General features: G+C 44.8%; 1 protein-coding gene across 5 annotated transcripts in view; it reads right to left on the bottom strand.

Annotated features, from left to right (window-relative positions):
- Positions 1–10,845: 10,845 nt before the first annotated feature.
- LOC128342596 (zinc finger protein 436-like) overlaps positions 10,846–20,429 on the bottom strand; it is a 55,910-nt gene continuing 46,326 nt past the window's right edge. For all 5 annotated transcript variants that reach the window (XM_053290061.1, XM_053290065.1, XM_053290066.1 and 2 more), the window contains one exon: positions 10,846–14,859. In XM_053290061.1, the coding sequence (XP_053146036.1) occupies positions 13,655–14,859 (1,205 nt within the window). In that variant the 3' untranslated portion in view covers positions 10,846–13,654. The remainder of the gene's footprint in view (positions 14,860–20,429) is intronic.

Raw genomic sequence — 20,429 nt, 5'->3', positions numbered from 1 at the left:
GTTAAAAGGTGCCTCTTTGCCAAGTTAGCAGGGAGTATGTATATATGTATGTATGTATGTCCATAACATACAGTTATGGACGTGGGTGCATACCTCCAGCCTCAGAGGCAAGTTGCCTCTAAGAGGCAACTGGTGGGCCACTGTGGGAAACAGGATTCTGGACTCGATAGGCCTTGGGCCTGATTCAGTAGGGCTGTTCTTATGGAACATAAGTTTGCAATGTTGCACAAGAGCGCTGTTGCACTGCACAAGTGCATAAGCTGCACAAATCCCCTTGCACAAAAGTGCAGCCATAATATATAGTGGCCACACTGCCTCACAACTCCATCTGCACAATTTTTGCTGCTTGTGCAACTGCATAAATGTGTAACATTCCAGTGCATGTGTAATGTTGTACAGTATCTCAACTAGAGAGAAGAACGTGAGGGGTTCAAATGAACATTCCGCTCCTGGGCCCCTCAGAGTCTTAAAAAGATTCTGAGGAAAAGGCAAATGAAGCTAGTATGAGCTCGCTGTCTGAGAGAGCACCTATGTAGATGAGGCTGTGATGGAGCCTAAGAACTAGGCCTCACTCCAGGAAACACCTGGAGCTCACCTTGAGCAGCTTCCTAAAGAGGGTGGGTCTCAGTGCACCCAGCCAGGGGCTAATACCAGGCAGACATTGAGGCCACTGAAGACAGGAGAAAAAGTAGGGAGCAGCACAAGGAACCTGACAAACTGCATTTGCCTTGGACATGTGTCCATAATTCACTGCAGCACAATTTCCTCACTCCCAGTTTTTCAGAGCAGACGGAGAACAGCCCTTTTAATTCAGCCCTATGGTCAGTGAAGCCCCCCGCCCTCCCCAATTCACTGGTCTTTGGTGGTAGCTGTGTTGATTGATTTTTAGTGTGTTCTTAATGACATTTTATTACTGTTTTATTCACTGGCTGTTTTCCATTTTAAAGCTGCAATCACCATTACAGCAGACAGCAATTTTCAGAGGCACTGTGAAGAAAAAGGCATACCTGCCATGGCTGTTTTCTTTTAAGTCTTTTCCTGTGTCTCCCCACCATCCCATTGGTTCTGGATGAGTATGCAGCATTTAAGGCATGTGCCACAGCCATGATATTCTTGTAAGTAATATAACCATGGTTACCTAGGGTATTTCCCAGTCTCAAATGGAGAAAACCCCTTCCGCTCTGTAGATTTTCTGTCGTGTATTTTATATATGAGCAAGTATACCGCCGTTTTGCAGACAAAACATGGTTTGAATATGAACAACGTTTCTCGCCCAAATCACGTAAATCATAACGAGTTTTATACTGCGGCCTTTTCTTTGTCTTGACTAAGAAGGACAGAGAACCGTGAATGTGCTGGAAATACGCGTCATACATGTGGGAGTACGAAAAGAAGATATTCCATGTAACGGAGGTAATGAAAAGGCTTTTGTTGATGTCCTCTTTGACAAAGGAAAAAAATGGTGCTAAGTAGAGCATGGATTGTGGGTCCCCATAATAAAAAATGGCACCAACTTGGCTCTTCCTGATCAATGATCCCATGCGTTCAAAGCTTTTAACGGAATCATCATCAAAAGAAGAAGTCTTCTCTGGGATGGACAGGGAGAAAGCAACGCAGACACCGCCCTTCATGAGCTCAGAGGTTAAGGTGCTCATGTAGTGTGCGGATTTGTCATTGTCTGGAGCAATGAGGCCAATCCAGGTCCATTTGAAATGCTGGAATAATTTGACAACCCCCAGGTAAGGGGGATCTTCTTTCGGGACCACTCGATACAAAAAGGGGAACTGGGTTTTATCATGAAGAACATGATGATAAAAACCATAGCTGATCTAGGAAGGAAAATAAAAGGTTTGTTAGTTTGTTTTTCAGGACACCATTCAGATATTTGTTAACTACGGATAATTAATAACTACACAAATGCCCACTGTTGTGATGGAATGAAGGCCCATATATTAACATATGAAGCCAATGTATGTTAATCCTAACATATGCCCATCCTAAAACTCCTGCCCATGAGTTTCATTGGATGACCTAGCATTCAAGAGGAACACTTCTCTCTATCTCCTCTTTCTACACCATGCATAATTTTATAAACCTGTCATGTCTCCCTTTGTCATGTCAACTCAGTGCATGGCAGCTGTGAAAAAGGCAAATGCCATGCTAGGGATCATTAGGGAGGGGGTTGAAAACTAAAATGCTAATATTATAATGCCCTTATACAAATCTATGGTGCGACCACAGTTGGAATACTGTATGCAGTTCTGGTCACCATCTCTTAAGAAGGACGTTATAGAACTGGGAAAGGTGCAGGAGAAGGCAACCAAAATGGTCAGGATCCTGGAGCATCTTCCTTATGAGGCTAGGCTACAGCATCTGGGGCTTTTTGGTTAGGAAAAGCGCACCTACAGGGAGACATGATAGAAGTGTATAACATTATGCATGGAACAGAGAGAGTGGACAGAGAGAATTTTTTCTCACTTTCTCACAAAACTAGAACCAGGGGTCATCCCAAAAAACTGACTGCCAGAAAATTTAGAACAAAAAAAAAGTACTTTTCCCCACAGTGCATATCTGCCACTAGCCAATGGAGCTTAGACAAATTCATGGAGGACAGGTCTATCAAGGGCTACTAGTCTGATGGCTGTAGGCCATCTCCAGCCTCAGAGGCACGATGCCTCTAAATACCAGTTGCAGGGGAGCAACAGCAAGAGAGAAGGCATGCTCTCATTTCTTGGCTGTGGAATTCTCAAAGGCATCTGGTGGGACACTGTGAAACAGGATGCTAGATAGGCCTTGGGCCTGATCCAACAGGACTGTTCTTATGTTCTTAAGATAGTTACATATGTGCTTTGACTACTTAACAATATTTTAGTTGGTCCTCACATAGGTATTGCATAGGATCTCTCCATACTGGGGAGAGGGGTACATGTTCAATGTAAGTAAGTGTAAAATGATGCATATTGGGGCATCAGCTTATATCAAGTCAGACCATTGGTCCATCTTGCTCAGTATTGTCTACACTGACTGGCTTTCTAAGGTTTCAGGCAGGGGTCTCTCCCAGCCCTACCCAAGGATCCCTTCCTCTGAGAAGGGCCCCTATCCCTGGGACCTTCTGCGTGCAAGAAGATGCTCTACCATTGAGCTACGGCCCCATTTCTCATGTGGATTATCTTATAGCAGACAGTGCTCAAAGGTAGTAACTCATCCAAATGCAAACCAGGGGAGATCCTGCTTAGCAAAGGGGAGCTCATGCTCCTCACCGCAAGGCCAGCTCTCCTCCCCTTTGGCTTTTCTGATTTTTGTCTGATAGACCAACAAAATTTTTTTAACCACACTTGACAAATAGAACTAAAGAAAGAAATGCATACACCAGGGGAGGCCTCTGAAAACCACTTTCTGTACTGATAAAAAATTATATCCAGCCTCCAATTCGGACATCAGTGCTTCTTGATTTCTCTGAAAAGATTGCAACAAGGAATTAGACGCAGCCTGTACTCACACATACATGCACACACACTGCATACCTGTGGGATTTTGTACAAGTTCAAGATGGTTGCACTTTGGGAAGAGATTTCAGGCTCAACCCCTTCAAGAACAGCTAGGTTATTCTGTCGCTTCCCACAGGTGTAGTTTGGAATGTTCCACTGCCCATCAGAGGCCAGGTCTACCACAGCTGCAGAAGTCATTTTCATATCAGAATAGGTCTCATAGACGTTGTATCCCAGGGTGATATTGGGTAAAATCCTGGGGTTTTCATTAATGTGCTCGATGGCATGAAAGAAGACCTGAACTTTCCATATGTGGGAAACCTGTGGGCTGCAAAAGTGATATATTATTTATTATGCATTTACTTCAAACCATGTTTATATACCACTTTGCAACAAAGTCTTCAAAGTGGTTTACACAGCCAAAGAAAGGAAATAATGGTTCCAAAAGGGTTAAAAAAACAAAAACAAAGGAGGAGAGGTGGTCTTGTGGGGTAGTGCGTATGAACTGCCCCCATTGCCAAACAGGTGCCTTGGTTTGAATTTGGATAGGCGAGTACATGTGACTCACCTATCCAACTACATGTAAAGAAAGCAACACCCCAGCACAGTCACAGGAAATGTCACTGTTCCAGGATAAATAGGGACAGTTGTTCTCCCCTTAGGAACATAGGGGCATAGGAAGTTGCCTTCTGAGTCAGACATTTGCTCCATCTATCTAGGTATTGTCTACACTGACTGGCAGCAGCTTCTCCAAGGTTGCAGGCAGGAGTCTTTCCCAGCCCTGCCTTCAGATGACAGGGATTGAACCTCGAGCCTTCTGCTAGCAAAGCAGATGCTCTAACCACTGAGCTACAACCCCATCCCCAAAGGGAGCTAGCATGCATGCGTCTCTCACCCAGGCACTGAGGCACTGACCACCTCAAAACTCTCTTAGCTTCAGCGAAGTGGCTGTTTCATGTGCCCTCGTACTATGCTCTGAGCGTGCTTGCTAAATGAACAACCACTTAAGAGATGCCTCTTTGCCTAGTTCTCAGGGGTAAATGTAAAGGGATAAATACACTTGTCTATTACAGGGGTACGTGCATTACATTGAAATTGTAGGACGCCACATTGGTCTGACTACAAAGAAACATAGGAAGCTGCCATATCCTGAGTCAGACCATTGGTCCATTGAAATATGGAAACATTGTACATATTTGATATCTCACAATAGTCCTCATCACAGTTACCCCATTTGTTCCAGCTGCCGGTCATTGTAGACAATACTAGGCAAAGGTGGACCGATGGTCTGACCCTGTATAAGGCAGCTTCCCAATGACCCTAACATCCAACGGTCCACTTCATGGCTACTTACAAAAAAAACCTTCTGTCCTGAAAACACTTGAAACTGTAGCCATCAAGCTGAGGCTTCTGTGTAGATACTATCCCACTAATAAGGAGGTCCCCTGCCTGGTAATAATTCATGGGCTCTTGGTCCTCATGAAACTTCACTGGGCATTTGGCCTTCTGCCTTCCGTAGGCTGCATGAGGCAGAAGCAAGAGCAAAAGCAGCAAGAACATGCTGGGCCTCTCTGCCACCGCCCCCTCCCTCGTAGCTGCGTCCAACTACATATCTGGCCACGCCAGAGACCTCCTGCCCAGAGCAAGGCCGCTGTGACTCTCCTAACGCAACCGGAGTCCAGTCACGGCTTGTGATCGGAAGGGGCTGGAGATCAAACCTCACACCAGCAGGGTCCCTGCCTGCCCTACATCTCAGCCCCAGCTCTTTGTGTCACCAGGAGCTATTTATGCACCAGCCGTTGCAGGTTCTGTGCAAGATGTTGCCTCATGTTGCCCTCACTGTTCTGATGTTGATGTTATTGGTTTCAAACTCCCTCTTTGGGAGAGAAACATCCCTGGAGGTTTGGCAAGAAGACGACTAAATCATCATGATTTGGAGAATATGAGGGAAGCATCACCTGTGCCACATCCTGGGCCATGTGGCTCCATGCGCAGCTGGAGACAACTTGTTTGTGAGAGTGCACTGTGGTGGCTCCATATTCTCAGTGGAGTGGGCAGGGGAGCTTGGCTTAACTTTTACTGAAGAAGTATCTTCATCATAGCCAGAATAAAGATACTTGCTTAGGACAGCGGTTCATATTTGCATCCCCAGATGTCATTGGACTATAGCTCCCATCATCCCCAGCTACAATGGCCTTCAACCATTGTGACTGGGGGGCTATGTGCACAGTAGTCCAGAAACATCTGGGGACCCAAGTTTGAGAACCCCTGGCTTAGGATGAATATGAATGCGCCAAAATACGGCTCTGCAGAAAGTGTGGGGGTGAAATTGGAGACATGTGGAGTCCAAAATCCACCAACCCGCCTCTTGTTTGCCTTGAAGTCCATTTCTTCGATAGCTTTTGAAACCCATTTTCTTCATAGGGTCAAAGCCAAGTTGCTTATTACTGGTCAGGGATGGCTGGTATAATAGGGACCAGCACATCAGGTGACTGTATAATAGGGTGGAAGGGTTCAAAGCCACCCAGCTTGTGCCCAGTGCCGGGAGGGCAGGTGAGGTGGTGGGTGGCCCACAGACACCTGTGGCCCCTGGGCATCCCCCCGCCACTCAATGGTGGCTATACCCCTGATCTAGCCTATTCCTGCCAACAGGACTGGCATTAAAATGGGCCAGCTCCAAAGAGCCCATGGCCAACCCCTGAGACCCAAGTGGAAAAAGATGGAAGCCACGAGTGTGGTTGGTGAGAAATGCTCCAAGCTGCTGCCACTACCACCAAAGCAGTCCTCCCTGAAACCAATGTGGGGACTTACCTTAACGTGGCAATGGAGGCAGCTAAAGAAGGCTCTTTAGCAGCTGTGCTGGGGCCGCCATCTTGGGGCCACCGCGCTCACAGCCCCTGATTGGTGGTGGCCTGGGTTCTTTGAACCCATTCGCCCAATGGTGGCTCCACCCCTGTGTTGATTGTAGCATGTACAAAGGGAAGAGGGACATTTCTTTAAAGAAAAAAATTAAAAGGAAAGACTGCCAGTAAATAGTTCTCTCCTTGTTAGAAATTGAATTATTTATTTATTTATTTATTTACACAGTCAGGCAGGTGCTATTGACTGATTTGTTTGATCCAGACATCGAGTCCTTCCTAAGGACCTGGGGTGGCTGAATTTTATTGCCAATGTTGTTGCTGTTGTTATAGATATCGTTGCAGAATATAGGCTGTTCCCAGTAAAGTTGTTGTTGTTGTTGTTGTTATTAATTCCAGAGTCAGGTTTCCTGCAAAGATTTGGCAGTTGTGACTTCCTCTCCTCTGGGCATGGATGTTTCCTAATTGCCAAACAGCAAAGGGTTTGCAGGCCACATTTGGGAAGAACAACTTGAATTGTTCTAAAGGGAAGTTGTGGAAGGCGTTGAAGATTAGAAGGAAACCACCAAGATGTTATTATTTTTGAACTCCTTGTATAGCATATAGAAATAGGGGTGTGTAGACCGATTAGGGCATATCCCAGATCATGGTACCCGCACAATGTAATCTCCTTGAAGCCTAGCCTAACAATGACTTTACTTGTTAGTCAAGAATGAGAACAATCTGGAATCAACCCAAGTTTCAAATCATCATATAAGGATTTACAGTGACTCTCGTAACTGTGTTACTATATTGCCAATATCCTTGCCATTGGGGTCCCGATGGCAATCACTCCCAACCAGCTCTCCTGTTCTGGGAGACTTCTGAGCTTGAGACTGAGTTGTCGTCCAACCTCTGAAAACCTCTGGCCTAGTCAAGTGCCCTTGACATTTTTCCCACACTAGGAGGAAACAAGCAATGGATATAGGAAAATGCTGAAAGGCATCATATAATACTGTGCGGGAGGAGGCAATGGTCAACCCCTCCTGTATTCTACCAAGAAAACCGCAGGGCTCTGTGGTCGCCATAGACAACATGGCGCTAGAGTCCCTGTTTTGCAAGCAGAAGGTCCCAGGTTCAGTCTTGAGATAGGGGTGGGAAATGCCCCTCCCTGAAACCATGGAGAGCTGCTGCCAATCAGAGTAAACAATTCAGGGCCCGATTGACCAAGGATCTGACTCAGTAGTAGACAATGAAGCTATGCTCAGGAGCAGTGAAGACTGGGCTAGGGAAGCCCAGCCTGTTTTTCACCGCTTGTGAGAGCCAAATGGCTCCCAGCAGTGGCGAGCACTCTTATCTGGCTGCTGACGGGGTCCCGGCTCCGTGGAAGCCAGGTGAGTGGCGGATGCGCTTCCCCACTGTAGGGGCTGCTGGGTGGCACATTGCAGCTCCGAATAGCGTTCAGGTGCCGCCGTGGCGGAGGTGAGTCCCAAATTACTTCACTCTTAAAGTTGGCTCCCACCGCCCGCCCCCCCGCAGGCACATTCACGGGCCGCCACTGGGGATGGGGGCCCCAGTACTGCATCACATATTGGGGATCCGGGGGTGGGGCACCACATGGCAGCACTTCCCTGCCCCTGACCTCCAGAGCTACCGGGCAAGCCGTGGGCGGCCCGCAGGAGAGCCACTACTCACCTGGGTGGGTGGTCCACCCGCCCAGAGAACAACTACTGATCGTCTGTGGGGAGAGTAAGGTTAGCCCTCCTTCCCCACAGTTAGCCCCAAAGCTCTTCTCACTAATTGTGAGAAGAGCTTCAGTATGTTCCTACCATATTTACCTAAATCCAAGACAGCCCCCCTCCAGTACTTTCCTGTTAAATATTGTGTGTGGGGGGGGGCATATTTTGAATTCAGAGTCCTCTTTTTGGGGCATAAATATAGGTATAACTGGTATTTCACCTCTCTCTTTTAAGGCATTGTCTTGCATTCAGAGTCACCTTCTAGTTGGATAAATACGAATATTTATCCAATATGTTTATTTAGTGCCATCCATGTACAAGACCCTTTTTGAATAATGAGATCATGGGTCCCTGCCCCAAGGGACTTACAATCTAGATGAGACAATAGACAAATGAGACAACAGAGGAAGGGCAGGGAAGGGAGAGGAATATGCAATTGCTTCCATTATACCTACTTAAGCTTAGTTACAAAGGGCAATAGTGAACCAAGACATTTTGCCAAAGGTCTCATGGGGAAATGTTGGTTTAAAAAAAGGATGTAAAGCAGAGTTGCACAACTTCAGCCCTCAAACTGCTGTTGGACCACAACTCCCATCAACCCTACTGACCACTGTGAGTGGGATGATGGGAATCATAGTCCAACAACAACTGGTAGGCCAAAGTTGGGCATGCTTGCATGCAGAAGGTTCTAAGTTCCCTCCCTGGCATCTCCAAGAGGGCTGAGAGAGACTCCCGCCTGCAACCTTGGAGAAGCCGCTGCCAGTCTGTGAAGGCAATACTGAGCTAGATAGACCAATGGTCTGACTCAGTATACAGCAGCTTCCTATGTGCAGCTCTGATTTAAAGAAAATAAGAGAGGAGGGCATCATGCCAGGTTTCAATGAAACAAATCCAGGCAGATCCTTTCTTTAGGTAGAAACTGAAGATCATATTTTTTTAATTCAGGCCTTTTAGATCCACTCTAAGCCTGTCTGAATATTTTTTTGGTCTGCTGCTCTGCATCCCAGCCCACATTCAGAGCTCCACCCACGCAGGGCGTCAGGACACTTGTTCTGCGGCCCTATGTGCCAGGAGGCAAAAGCAGTTTACCCTTCTCTCCCCTCCCTGTAAAAGTCCATTACAGAAATGCATCCCTGAGGGCTGCACAACCACTCATGACCTAGTGGGGGATCTGAACCCAGCTCTTTCGTGCCAAAGTCCAACACTCTAACCACTACACCACCAGTGTTCCCTCTAAGGCATGTGCATGTGCATGCGCAGACACATTTTTTGATGTCTGCTCAGTTAATTTTAGGTTCCACTCAGATTGAATCAGGAAAACCCCATTCAAAATGCACATGCACATATACTGCCTTGATACTGCCACCCAGAACAAAACCCATTCCGCACACAGATGAAAAAAAAATTAGAGAGAACACTGAACTTAGAGAAAAAATTAGAGAGAACACTAGTGCCTTGGTTTTTCAGTCAGTGTTCATGTTCTTTCTTATATTATTCTTCTAACTCTCAGAAATCCACAGATCTTTATGTATGGATTCATTCTCTCTACTTGTAAGGCCTTGTAATCAAAATCTAGGAGAAAGAAAAGTCTGGAATCCACTGTTTCTGGACCTTTGGTATCAAGGACAAATGATACTGTTGCCTCTTTCCAAGTTTGAGAATGTATTTATTGGGATAGGTAATAAGAAAGTAGCCAGTCACATTTATTTATTTACAACCCAAAATCATCACAAAACACAGCTCCAATTAGAGCCCAAGAGAAGAACATGCTGCATGAAGCCAAATGAATATATATAACCATTAATTTAATTACAGTCACAAAACAAACAGAACCATCCGGTTGGAACTGAAAGCTCATGATATACTTCTTCCTAGTTTTCTCAGTAAATGAAACCACCTTTAGGCCATGAGACAAGACCAAATTTTGGCCTTCAGTACCAGCCACCTAATGGACCAGCCACCTAATGGCACAGCGGAGAAATGACTTGACAAGCAAGCCAGAGATTGCCAGTTCGAATCCCCACTGGTATGTTTCCCAGACTATGGGAAACACCTATATTGGGCAGCAGAGATATAGGAAGATGCTGAAAAACATCATCTCATACTGCATGGGAGGAGGCAATGGAAAACCCTCCTGTATTCTACCAAAGACAACCACAAGGCTCTGTGGGCACCAGGAGTCGACACCGACTCAACGGCACACTTTGCCTTTACCTTTTTACCCCCTAGTGCTGGAAAATAGGTGATAGCATTGTTGCCTTTAAGGCTTTCTGAGTATTATCACTCCTTCTTTATCCTCCGCCCCCACAATGATTAGAGTAAAATTCTAGTCATTTTTGCACAGAGAAAAGAGTTAGGCTAACAATGAACAAACTGTTGCATTCTCTCCATGGACTGATCTTTGGAGAACATTCCTACCAATTTTCATTTTCATTCCACTGACAGCATGCATCAAAATTTTATAGTACAGTTTTTTAAATTAAAATTTTATAGTAGTTTAATTTTGAAAATTAAAAGCTTTTAAAACACCATTGCAAATTTGACCACTGCAGGCCCGATGGCCAGGATAGTAGGCCACTGAACACACTGAAAGCTGAAGGTATTGCAATTCTATCACCTATTTTCCTTCTCTAGGGGTGTAAAGTAAAATAAAGTTGTGTCATTGAGTTGGTGTCAACTCCTGGCGCCCACAGAGCCCTGTGGTTGTCTTTGATAGAATACAGGAGGGGTTTACCATTGCCATCTCCTGTGCAGTATGAGATGATGCCTTTCAGCATCTTCCTATATCGCTGCTGCCCAATAGAGGTGTTTCCCATAATCTGGGAAAGATACCAGGGGGATTCGAACTGGCAACCTCTGACTTGATAATTTGTTTTATTTATTTATTATTTATTCCCCCACTGGGGCATTAGGTGGCTATCTCTAGGGGTGTAGACCCTTGTCAAAAATCACAATTAACATTCATTCCCCCAAATAGTACTGACCTCCCCAGCTGGCTCATGAACTACTTGTGGCAAATTTTTAAGTCCGAAGACAGACCTCTGGAATAGCTTTAGTGATCTGATATGACTTAAAGAATATGGAGGCACAAGTGTCCATACGCTGTTTTAAGTAGTTGTGCATCTGTGCTCTTGCACAAGACTGCCAAGACTGCCTTCCAGGTGCGCAGCAGCCCCAGCGGGTCATAAGAACATGGGGAGCTGCCTTCTACTGAGTCAGACCATTGGTCCATCTAGCTCAGTTTTGTCTACACAGACTGGCAGCAGCTTCTCCAAGGTTACAGGCAGGAGTCTCTCTCCACCCTATCTTGGAGATGCTGCCAGGGAGGGAACTTCGAACTTTCTGCATGCAAGCAGGCAGGTGCTCTTCCCAAAGGAGAATATCTTACAGTGCTCACACATGCAGTCTCTCATTCACATGCAAACACGTGCAAACAGAGCCAGCGTGGTGTAGTGGTTAGAGTGCTGGACTAGGACCGGGGAGACCCGAGTTCAAATCCCCATTCAGCCATGAAACTAGCTGGGTGACTCTGGGCCAGTCACGTCTCTCTCAGCCTAAACTACTTCACAGGGCTGTTGTGAAAGAGAAACTCAAGTATGTAGTACACCGCTCTGGGCTCCTTGAAGGAAGAGCGGGATATAAATGTAAAAATACAAATACAAATACAAACTAGGGCAGACCCTACCACAAGTCCTCAAGAGCCACCTAATGGCACAGTGGGGAAGTAACTTGCTTAGGGAGCAAGAGGTTGCTGGTTGGAATCCCCGCTGGTATGTTTCCCAGACTATGGGAAACTCCTATATTGGGCAGCAACAATATAGGAAGGTGCTGAAAGGCATCATCTCATACTGCAAGGGAGATGGCAATGGTAAACCCCTCCTGTATTCTATCAAAGACAACCACATAGCTTTGTAGTCGCCAGCTGTCAACACCGACTCGATGGTACAACTTTACTTTACCTCAAAACCAGCTCTCCTCTCCAGAATCAGAAACTGTTTTCTCTGCATCATAAACTTCAATGCTGGTTACACAGCATGTTGGCCAGCCTATTGCTAATTTAAAGAATTCCAAATCACCTTTGTATTTAAAAAAAGTATGCTCCTTTATGTCTTTACATAAGAATTACCTTTTAAAGAGCTTTATTAAGAATTCTTGTCAAAATGTCTTGAGTTTTAGTGCATGATATATATATTTCACCTTGAAAACAGCATACTTTAAAATTTGTTCTTATGTTTGTTTCATGCCCACATTCTTATGCACTACTTCTCACTTAATCCTCCTCCTCTCAATCCCTATGAAGCCCTGCAATACACAGAGATGATAACTTCAGTGAGTCATTGTTATTATCTTTAAAATGCTAAGGAGAAGAAGAACAAAAATGAAACTGAGCCAAGAAACAAAAGAAACTAGAGCCAGAGTAAGGAAAAGCCTAAAGTAACTAACACTTTAATAATACCAATATTATTCAGTAGAGCTTTTAGATACTTTATAGCTAAATGCTAAAAATTTTTCCTTTAACCGATTCCTCCTCATGAATAACACATTCCTGTTTCTACATTCCTGATTCTCATTTACCTCAATTATTACATCAACGTGATCCAATGGATCTTGCTTCTTTTACAGCAATTGTAATCATTGTCTTTTTTCCCCCCAAGTAAAGAGGAAAAAATCACATCTAAAATCCTTTATTCTGTTTTTCCTTTAAAACATCCTCTTTTATTTAGAGCAATTGCTGAAAGATCTGAAAAAAATATTGATGATTGAAACGTGGTGAAGAGCTATCTTCTTTTATCAGTTTTCAAAGTTAAACTGATCAGTTTAACTGATTCAGTCTTTTATCAGTTTTCAAAGTTGTCCTGATAATCTTTATTCATTTTTGAAAAAGAGCTATTAATCCATGGATCAGAATCTATTTTTATATTGACTGATGAACCAATGCAACCCCAAAACAGGAACCATTTGGCCTCTACTTGGAAAAGTAAGATTTAGTGTTCTGATGCATACTTTAGTGTTCTGATGCATATATTATTTTTCCTAGTCATATTGTCAACCCTCTGTACTATCACATAAATAATTACTGCTTTTCGTTTTTCAAAAGCTTTTGCTAACTGAAAAGCTTTATCCAGTTTCTATTTTATTAGTTTCTACTTTATGTTTTTCACTTTGATCTTTAACTTCCTGATTAATGAATTCATTTCTTAACGTATTTGTGCTCTTTTCTTCTAGCTTTGTCAGCCTTTTACCTAAACTCTTTTCTGCTTCTGCTAACCTCTTTACAATTTCTTGTTTATATATTTTTAATTCATCACCACATTTTGTTAACTTCCTTAATAAAGGCACTCTAGATTTCCAACTTCAAAGGTTTTTGCTGTGGTTTATGGCTCTGTGGTCTCCAGGAGTCAACCCGACTCAATGGCACAACCTTTACCTTTACCTTTTCCCCTAGTACTTCTGATAGACACTTTGGGGCGGGAGAAAGACACTTTCCTCTGTGGTACTGATAAGTAAGTTATCCAACATAAAACAAGGTGAATTTTGCTAGTAAAACCTTTTCTTCCTTTTTCTGTAGAATCTGGCACTGCAAAGAACATTAGCTGGATTTATCTCCTAAATGAATTATCTGATGTCTAATGAATGCCTTTTTTTGAAGGAAGGTTTTCCCACACTCAGGGCATTCATAAGGTTTCCCCTCTGCATGGGTTCTTTGATGTTTGATCAACGTATCTCTCCGAGAGAAGTTTTTCCCACACTCAGGGCATTCGTGTGGTTTCTCTCCTGTATGGATTTTCTGATGGTCAATCAAGCGACATGGATGATTGAAACTTTTCCCACATTCGGGGCATTCATAAGGTTTCTCCCCCGTATGGGTTCTCTGGTGTTTGATCAGTGTATCTCTCCGAGAGAAGTTTTTCCCGCACTCAGGGCACTCATGTGGTTTTTCTCCTGTATGAGTTTTCTGATGTTCAATCAAATTACACGGATGATTGAAGTTTCTCCCACACTCGGGGCATTCATAAGGCTTCTCTCCCGTATGGGTTCTCCGATGATTGATCAACGTATCCCTCCGAGAGAAGCTTTTCCCACACTCGGGGCACTCATGCGGTTTCTCTCCTGTATGGATTTTCTGATGTCTTTTCAAATGCAATTGCCACCTGAAGCCTTTCCCACATTGTGAACATTGATATGGCCTCTCTCCAGTATGGATTCTCAGATGACTCATTAAGTTCGTTCTCTGAGAGAAGCTTTTACCACAGTGAGAACATTTATGTGGCTTCTCTTCAGTATGGATTCTCCGATGTCTCATTAAAGTTGCTCTGTAACTGAACCTTTTCCCACACTCAGGGCATTCATAAGGTTTCTCTGCCAGAGAGCTACTCTGTTCACTAGCCCACATTTCTCTCTGTGAGAAGGATTTCCCGCACTCAGACCATTCATATGTTTCCTCTGTGGTGTGCATTCTCTGATGTTCAGCAAGCTGACCTTCTTGCTGGAAGCTTTCCCCACACACAGAACATTCGTAAGGGCTTTCTTCGGCATCTATCTTTACAAGTCCCAAGTTGTACTGGTATTTTCTTCCATGCTGGGAGGCCAGGGGCTTTTCTGCCCCAGTGCCTTCACCACCACCAGCTGTAAGACTTCCCAAACTGTCACCACATTTGTTCTTTCCATGCTGTCCTTTAGACTCACACCTTTGCTCTGGAAACTTGGTCATCTCAGAAACATTGTGGTGGGGCATTTCCTCTGGTCCAGTCCCAACTTGATGAGAAGACTCCATCTTGATCTCTCTTCTCTTACCTGGAGAGGGAGAAAGAGAGAGGAAAAAGCCAAAACATGTGCCCATATTCTGACAATCTTTTCTGAAGACTACTGTCGCTTCCTTTTCGCTGGCCTTTCATCCTGCCACATCTTATTGTCTTTCTACCATTCGCAAAAAGCCTTGGCTCTCTATAGTTTCTCTCCATCTACTTCAAGGTTAATAAACAAAGCTTTCCATTTCCCCTCTCCCATTCTAAAGGGCCACCTGCTCCCAAGGGTTTCTGCCTGCTTGAAAAGATCATGTGAGGGAGCTCTGCTCCACATGCTGACAATGAGGGTTGGGAGGGGAGTGGAGGCTGTCAAGCATGTAGGACAGGCTTTCTCAGTCATTGCCCCCAGACTTTGGGATGCTCTCCTGGCTAACATCTGTTCCTCAGTCTCCATCACAGTTTTTAGAAAACAAGTAAAAACATGGCTCTTCACCCAAGCTTTTATATATGAGAACTATTTTTTGCTGCTACTGCTACTGCTTCTCTGTTTTGTGTTGTTCTACTGTTTTATTTGATATATGTTTTTAACACTTTTAAATAGAAGTGTATTGTTTGTATATTCAGATTAATATTTGCACTTTTAATTGTGTATTGTTTTAACTTTGCATTGTTTTGATTAGATTGTAAACCACTCTGGGATTATTTTAATGAAAGGCGGTATATAAATGCAACAATAAATAAATAAATATGAACGTATGAAGTGCCTTACACCAAGGCTCAACAATCCCCAGGTGCCAGCTGGCCACAGTACCCAAAAATGTAAGCATGTCACCTGAGCCATGGACTGAAATGACCAGGAGGAGTGGGCAACCCAAGCAGGGGGGGCAGGATGCTCCCCCCCCTCCTGTTCCGTCACCTTCCTGAGCCACATGGACACAACCAGGAGAAGAAGCGAGCAAGAAAGTCAGAGAGCCCATCCCACCATGAAGCAGAGAGCATTTCTGGGAGTGAGCAGCAAGTCCACCACCCACTAAGCGGAGGGCTTTGCTGGGGTAAACAGTGAATCCACCAGCCCCTCTGTTTCATTGCTTGCCACATGAAACAGAGGGCAGCCTGGCTCCTAAATTTTGGGGATGGCTCCTAGAGCCAAAGAAGGTTTGTCAAGGCCAGCCTTACACCAAATTGGACCATAGTATGACCTAGACTAGTATTTTCTACCCTGACTGGCAGCAGCTTTCCTGTTTTTAATACATTTGAGATCGTTTTAGCTGGTGATGGCAGGAATTAAATATGGGACCTTTCCCATGTGGCAGATGCTCTGCTACACATTCACGACCCTTCTCCATATGAAACTGCCTTATACAGTCAGAGCACTGGTCCCTGTAGCTCTGTAATATCAATCAATAACACTGAGTGTGTGTGTGGGGGGGCATAAAATAAGAGAACATTCTTGCTGGATCAGGCCCAAGGACTATCTAGTCCAACAGCCTTTTCCCCACAGTGGCCCACCAGCTGTGTTTGGTGAGCCCAAAGCAAGAGATGAAGGCATTCCCTCTCTCCTGCTGATGCTCCCCTGCAACTGGGATTTAGTCTGGTGGTAGCCTAAAGCCATCAAGACTAGTAGCCATTAATAGACCTGGCCTCCATGAATTTGTCAATGCCCCTCTTAAAGCCATCCAAGCTGGTGGCCATTACCACATCCCATGGCAGATAATTCCATAGATTTATGGAATCTATGGATTTATGTGTTGTGTGGGAAAATACTTCCTTTTGTTGGTCCTAAATTTCATGGCAACCAGTTTCCTGGGATGACTCCTGGTTCTAGTGTTGTGAGAGGGGAAAAAAAACCTTTCTCTCCACCCACTCTCTCCACACTGTGCATAATTTTATAGACCTCTATCATGTCTCCCTGTAGCCACCTTTCCCCCCGCTAAACTAAACTAATTCTAAACTAGGTTCTCCCCGCATCCCCACTTCTAATCTAGAATTTGATAAAACCTCATAACACATTAAAGTGATTTTTCCCAAGTCAGACCATTTAGTCAGGGTTATTTTACTGAGTGGCCAAAAAAGAAAGAAAACCCCCTCAAAAATTGGGGTCAAATCTCAAGGTCAAAGGGACATGACCCTTGAAACCTAGAGGGTACACTGACATGGATTTAGCCCAGTGCATTTCAAGTCTTCTGACACTTCTTCAAGAGCAATTGGTATCAGTATAGACATGAGAAAGCATTCTATGATTGTCCAGAGACAACTGCATTCTGAGAAAAAGAAAATATCTCAGGCCCAGGAAGAAAATGAAGTTACCAAAACCAAGTGCAATGACCAAATCAAAAATGAGAGAACAATAGTGAGAACTAGATGTCTGTGGACTTCATAAGAACACAAGAACAGCACTGCTGGATCAGGCCCAAGGCCCATCTAGTCCAGCATCCTGTTTCACACAGTGGCCCATCAGATGTTTCTGGGAAGCTCACAGGCAGGAGTTGAGGGCATGCCCTCTCTCCTACTGTTACTCCCCTGCAACTGGTATTCAGAGGCATCTTGCCTCTGAGGCTGGAGGTGGCCTATAGCCCTCCAACTAGTAGCCATTGATAGACCTCTCCTCCATGAATTGCCAAAAGCATCTGGTGGGCCACTGTGAGAAGAAGAATACTGGGCTAGATAGGTGTTGGGCGGCCTGATCCAGCAAAGCTCTTTTACGCTCACAATGTCCACCACTAATCCTGGCAATTTTGGCAGCTGTCCACTGTCTGGCTCTTACAATTTGGGGCTGCCTCCTAGATCCAAAGAAAATTTGTCAAGGCCTGTTCTACTTTTTCTATTAAAGAAAGAACCAATCTGCTGCAGCTTTGAAAGTTTAGCTCTCTTGGGCTAAATTACCACATCCACCTCTTTCCCCTCTAAGACAAACAGACCTCAAATCCCTAATTGCATACTCATCAGTATGCCACATGGGACTCATAATCACAGCCTCTCGCGTTCAGATTCCACGAAGTCTCAGAGGAGCTGCCGCCTTTATAATTGCTCCCAAATTAACATCGTCATCCCACATTTTTGCTCAGCTAATGCTAAGTATTAATGCACCTGTGGCTGAACCCTCCTCCTATCCAGAGGACTCCCAATTAACCTCACTGCTAACAACAGGCAGATGGCTCCTGGCCAGTTGAACAAATACAGTTCTTCCTTCCACCATCAATTTAATAGGTGAACTTCTAATTATCGTGTCTCTATTGAACTGATCTACACTAACCATCTTTTTAACCGGCCTGGGGACCTTAATTACCTCTGCCTACACACACTACATATTCCTAATAATATAACAGGGCAAGTCACCAACACACCCTGATCTCAACCTCTTCCAAAGCACACACAAGAACACTTTTTAATTAGCCCTTCAGGCTTTACTTTCACTGAGCACTCATTTGAGACTATTTTACACTAAGGAAAGGGTAGTGAACTTTTGGTCTGTGGCTGGTGTGGGTGGCAGTGGGGGCATTGTTTGGAGCATGAAATGTTGGAGTGGGGAGAATGGAGGGTGGAATGCTAGCGGGAACGACCATTGGGATTTGGGGGGTTATGGTGTAATTGCGGCTTGGGACTGAGGCGGAGGGTGGATTAGATCATTAGGTGATGTAGGGTCAAGTCAGGAACCTGTTAGATGCTATAACGTAAGATGACAGATAAACATATACCTGAATAAGTATAACAGACACATTTGAGGACATTTTGGCCTGGTTCATTCAAATCTAGATTTAATGTAAGTTACCACCAGTAAGTTACCACCAGCAAGTCGTTCTTTGGGGCCACCCAATGGCACAGTGGGGAAATGACTTGATTAGCAAGCCAGAGGTTGCCAGTTCGAATCCCCGCTGGTATTTTCCCCAGACTATGGGAAACACCTATATCGGGCAGCAGCGATATAGGAAGATGCTGAAAGGCATCATCTCATACTGCACAGGAGACAGTAATGGTAAACCCCTCCTGTATTCTACCAAAGACAGCCACAGGGCTCTGTGGTCGCCAGGCATCGACAGAAACTTGATGGCACACTTTACCTTTACCAACATTAGCATGATAGTATGAGCCCATGCCAAGGCTCTTATTTTGACTGGGAGCATATTCCAGAGCTCTGGGGCAGCCACAGAGAAGGCCCGGTCCCTTAAAGGAGAGACACACACATACCCAGCACCAGGCAAAACACAGCACTGCACAGGGAGAATGGTTATCTCTGCATGCTTATTTATTTATTTTACTTATTTTAACATTTATATCCCATTCTTCCTCTAAGGAGCCCAGAGCGGTGTACATGGTTAACCTCACAACAACCCTGTGAGGTAGGTAAGGCTGAGAGATGCATGACTGGCCCAGAGTCACCCAGTGAGTTTCGTGGCTGAATGGGGATTTGAACTCAGATCTCCCCGGTCCTAATTTAACACTCTAACCACTACACCATGCTGGTAGTTCCCAGGGAGGCTGTGCAGAGCATCTAGCTTCACATAGGACCAACAAACAGGTAGTCAGAGAACCACATTTAAGGTTGACTGGTAGAGATTTGCACGAACCTGTTTGGCGTTCTATTCTTAGAACGCTGAACAGGTCCGAAACCCCTGTGTTCGAACTGGTTTGAATGCGGGGATAGGGGTGGCTTTAAGGATAGGGGAAGGTGCACTTACCCCCACCCCCACCCCCACCCTGCCACGCTTCCCCCTCCGATGCTCTGTGTAGAAATAGTCCCACAGGATGGCAGCATACCTCCTTGCTGACCTGTTGTTTCAGTGACCAGCAGTCACCGGAAGTGCGGTGCATTGCGGGTGGGCCCACGTCGTACATGCGTGCAACGTACGTGCGCAACACACGCACAGCACTTCTGGTGACTTCCGATCACTGAAACAACGGGGTGGCAAGGAGGTACGCTGCCGCCCCACAGGACTATTTCTACACAGAGTGCCCAGGGGAGGAGGAGGAGTGAGGGAGCTGGTTCCATGCACAGCCCCATTGATTGGGTCACCAGTGCAGCCTGAGCCATACAATGAAAAACACTGCTTTAGAGCAAGCTATCCTACCAGAATTACCTGGGTATTGCTAAGAAACAAATACATAGGCTTAAGATTTCAGACTATGTTTACTGCAGTATGAACAGGAGGTACCAGAAGGTGCCAATGATTCAGAGATTACATATCTGTGGACAAAATAAAGCACTATTTCCTTTACTGCCCATTATATGGAGAGCCCCCCAAAATGTATACTTCCTCTGTTAAATATGGGCAGAACTAACTCCTCAGTTGAAGTTCTATGTTTCCTATTGGACAATACTCAAGATTTTGTAACCCATAAGGTGGCTCTGTTTGGTTTGGCAGCCAAGAACATCAGGAAAAGGGAACTGGATAAAATTGCCATCAACCTTTACAGAGATCCAGAGAAGTAGAGGCTGAAATTTCTGCTAATGTGTTTCACTGATCATAAGGCTTACCATGTACATAGTGAAACCATTCCGTCATGGCCTATGGCTAGTCCAATAAAGTTATACCTGATCTCATATTTGATATATACACAATAGTCTTTATTGCACTTGCCCCATTTGTTAGCAGGTCTGTTACTGAATTCACAACGTGATAT

The sequence above is a fragment of the Hemicordylus capensis genome, chromosome 2, assembly GCF_027244095.1.
Source record: "Hemicordylus capensis ecotype Gifberg chromosome 2, rHemCap1.1.pri, whole genome shotgun sequence".
Taxonomy (NCBI): Eukaryota; Metazoa; Chordata; class Lepidosauria; order Squamata; family Cordylidae; genus Hemicordylus; species Hemicordylus capensis.
This window is presented reverse-complemented; position numbering and strand designations above follow the sequence as displayed.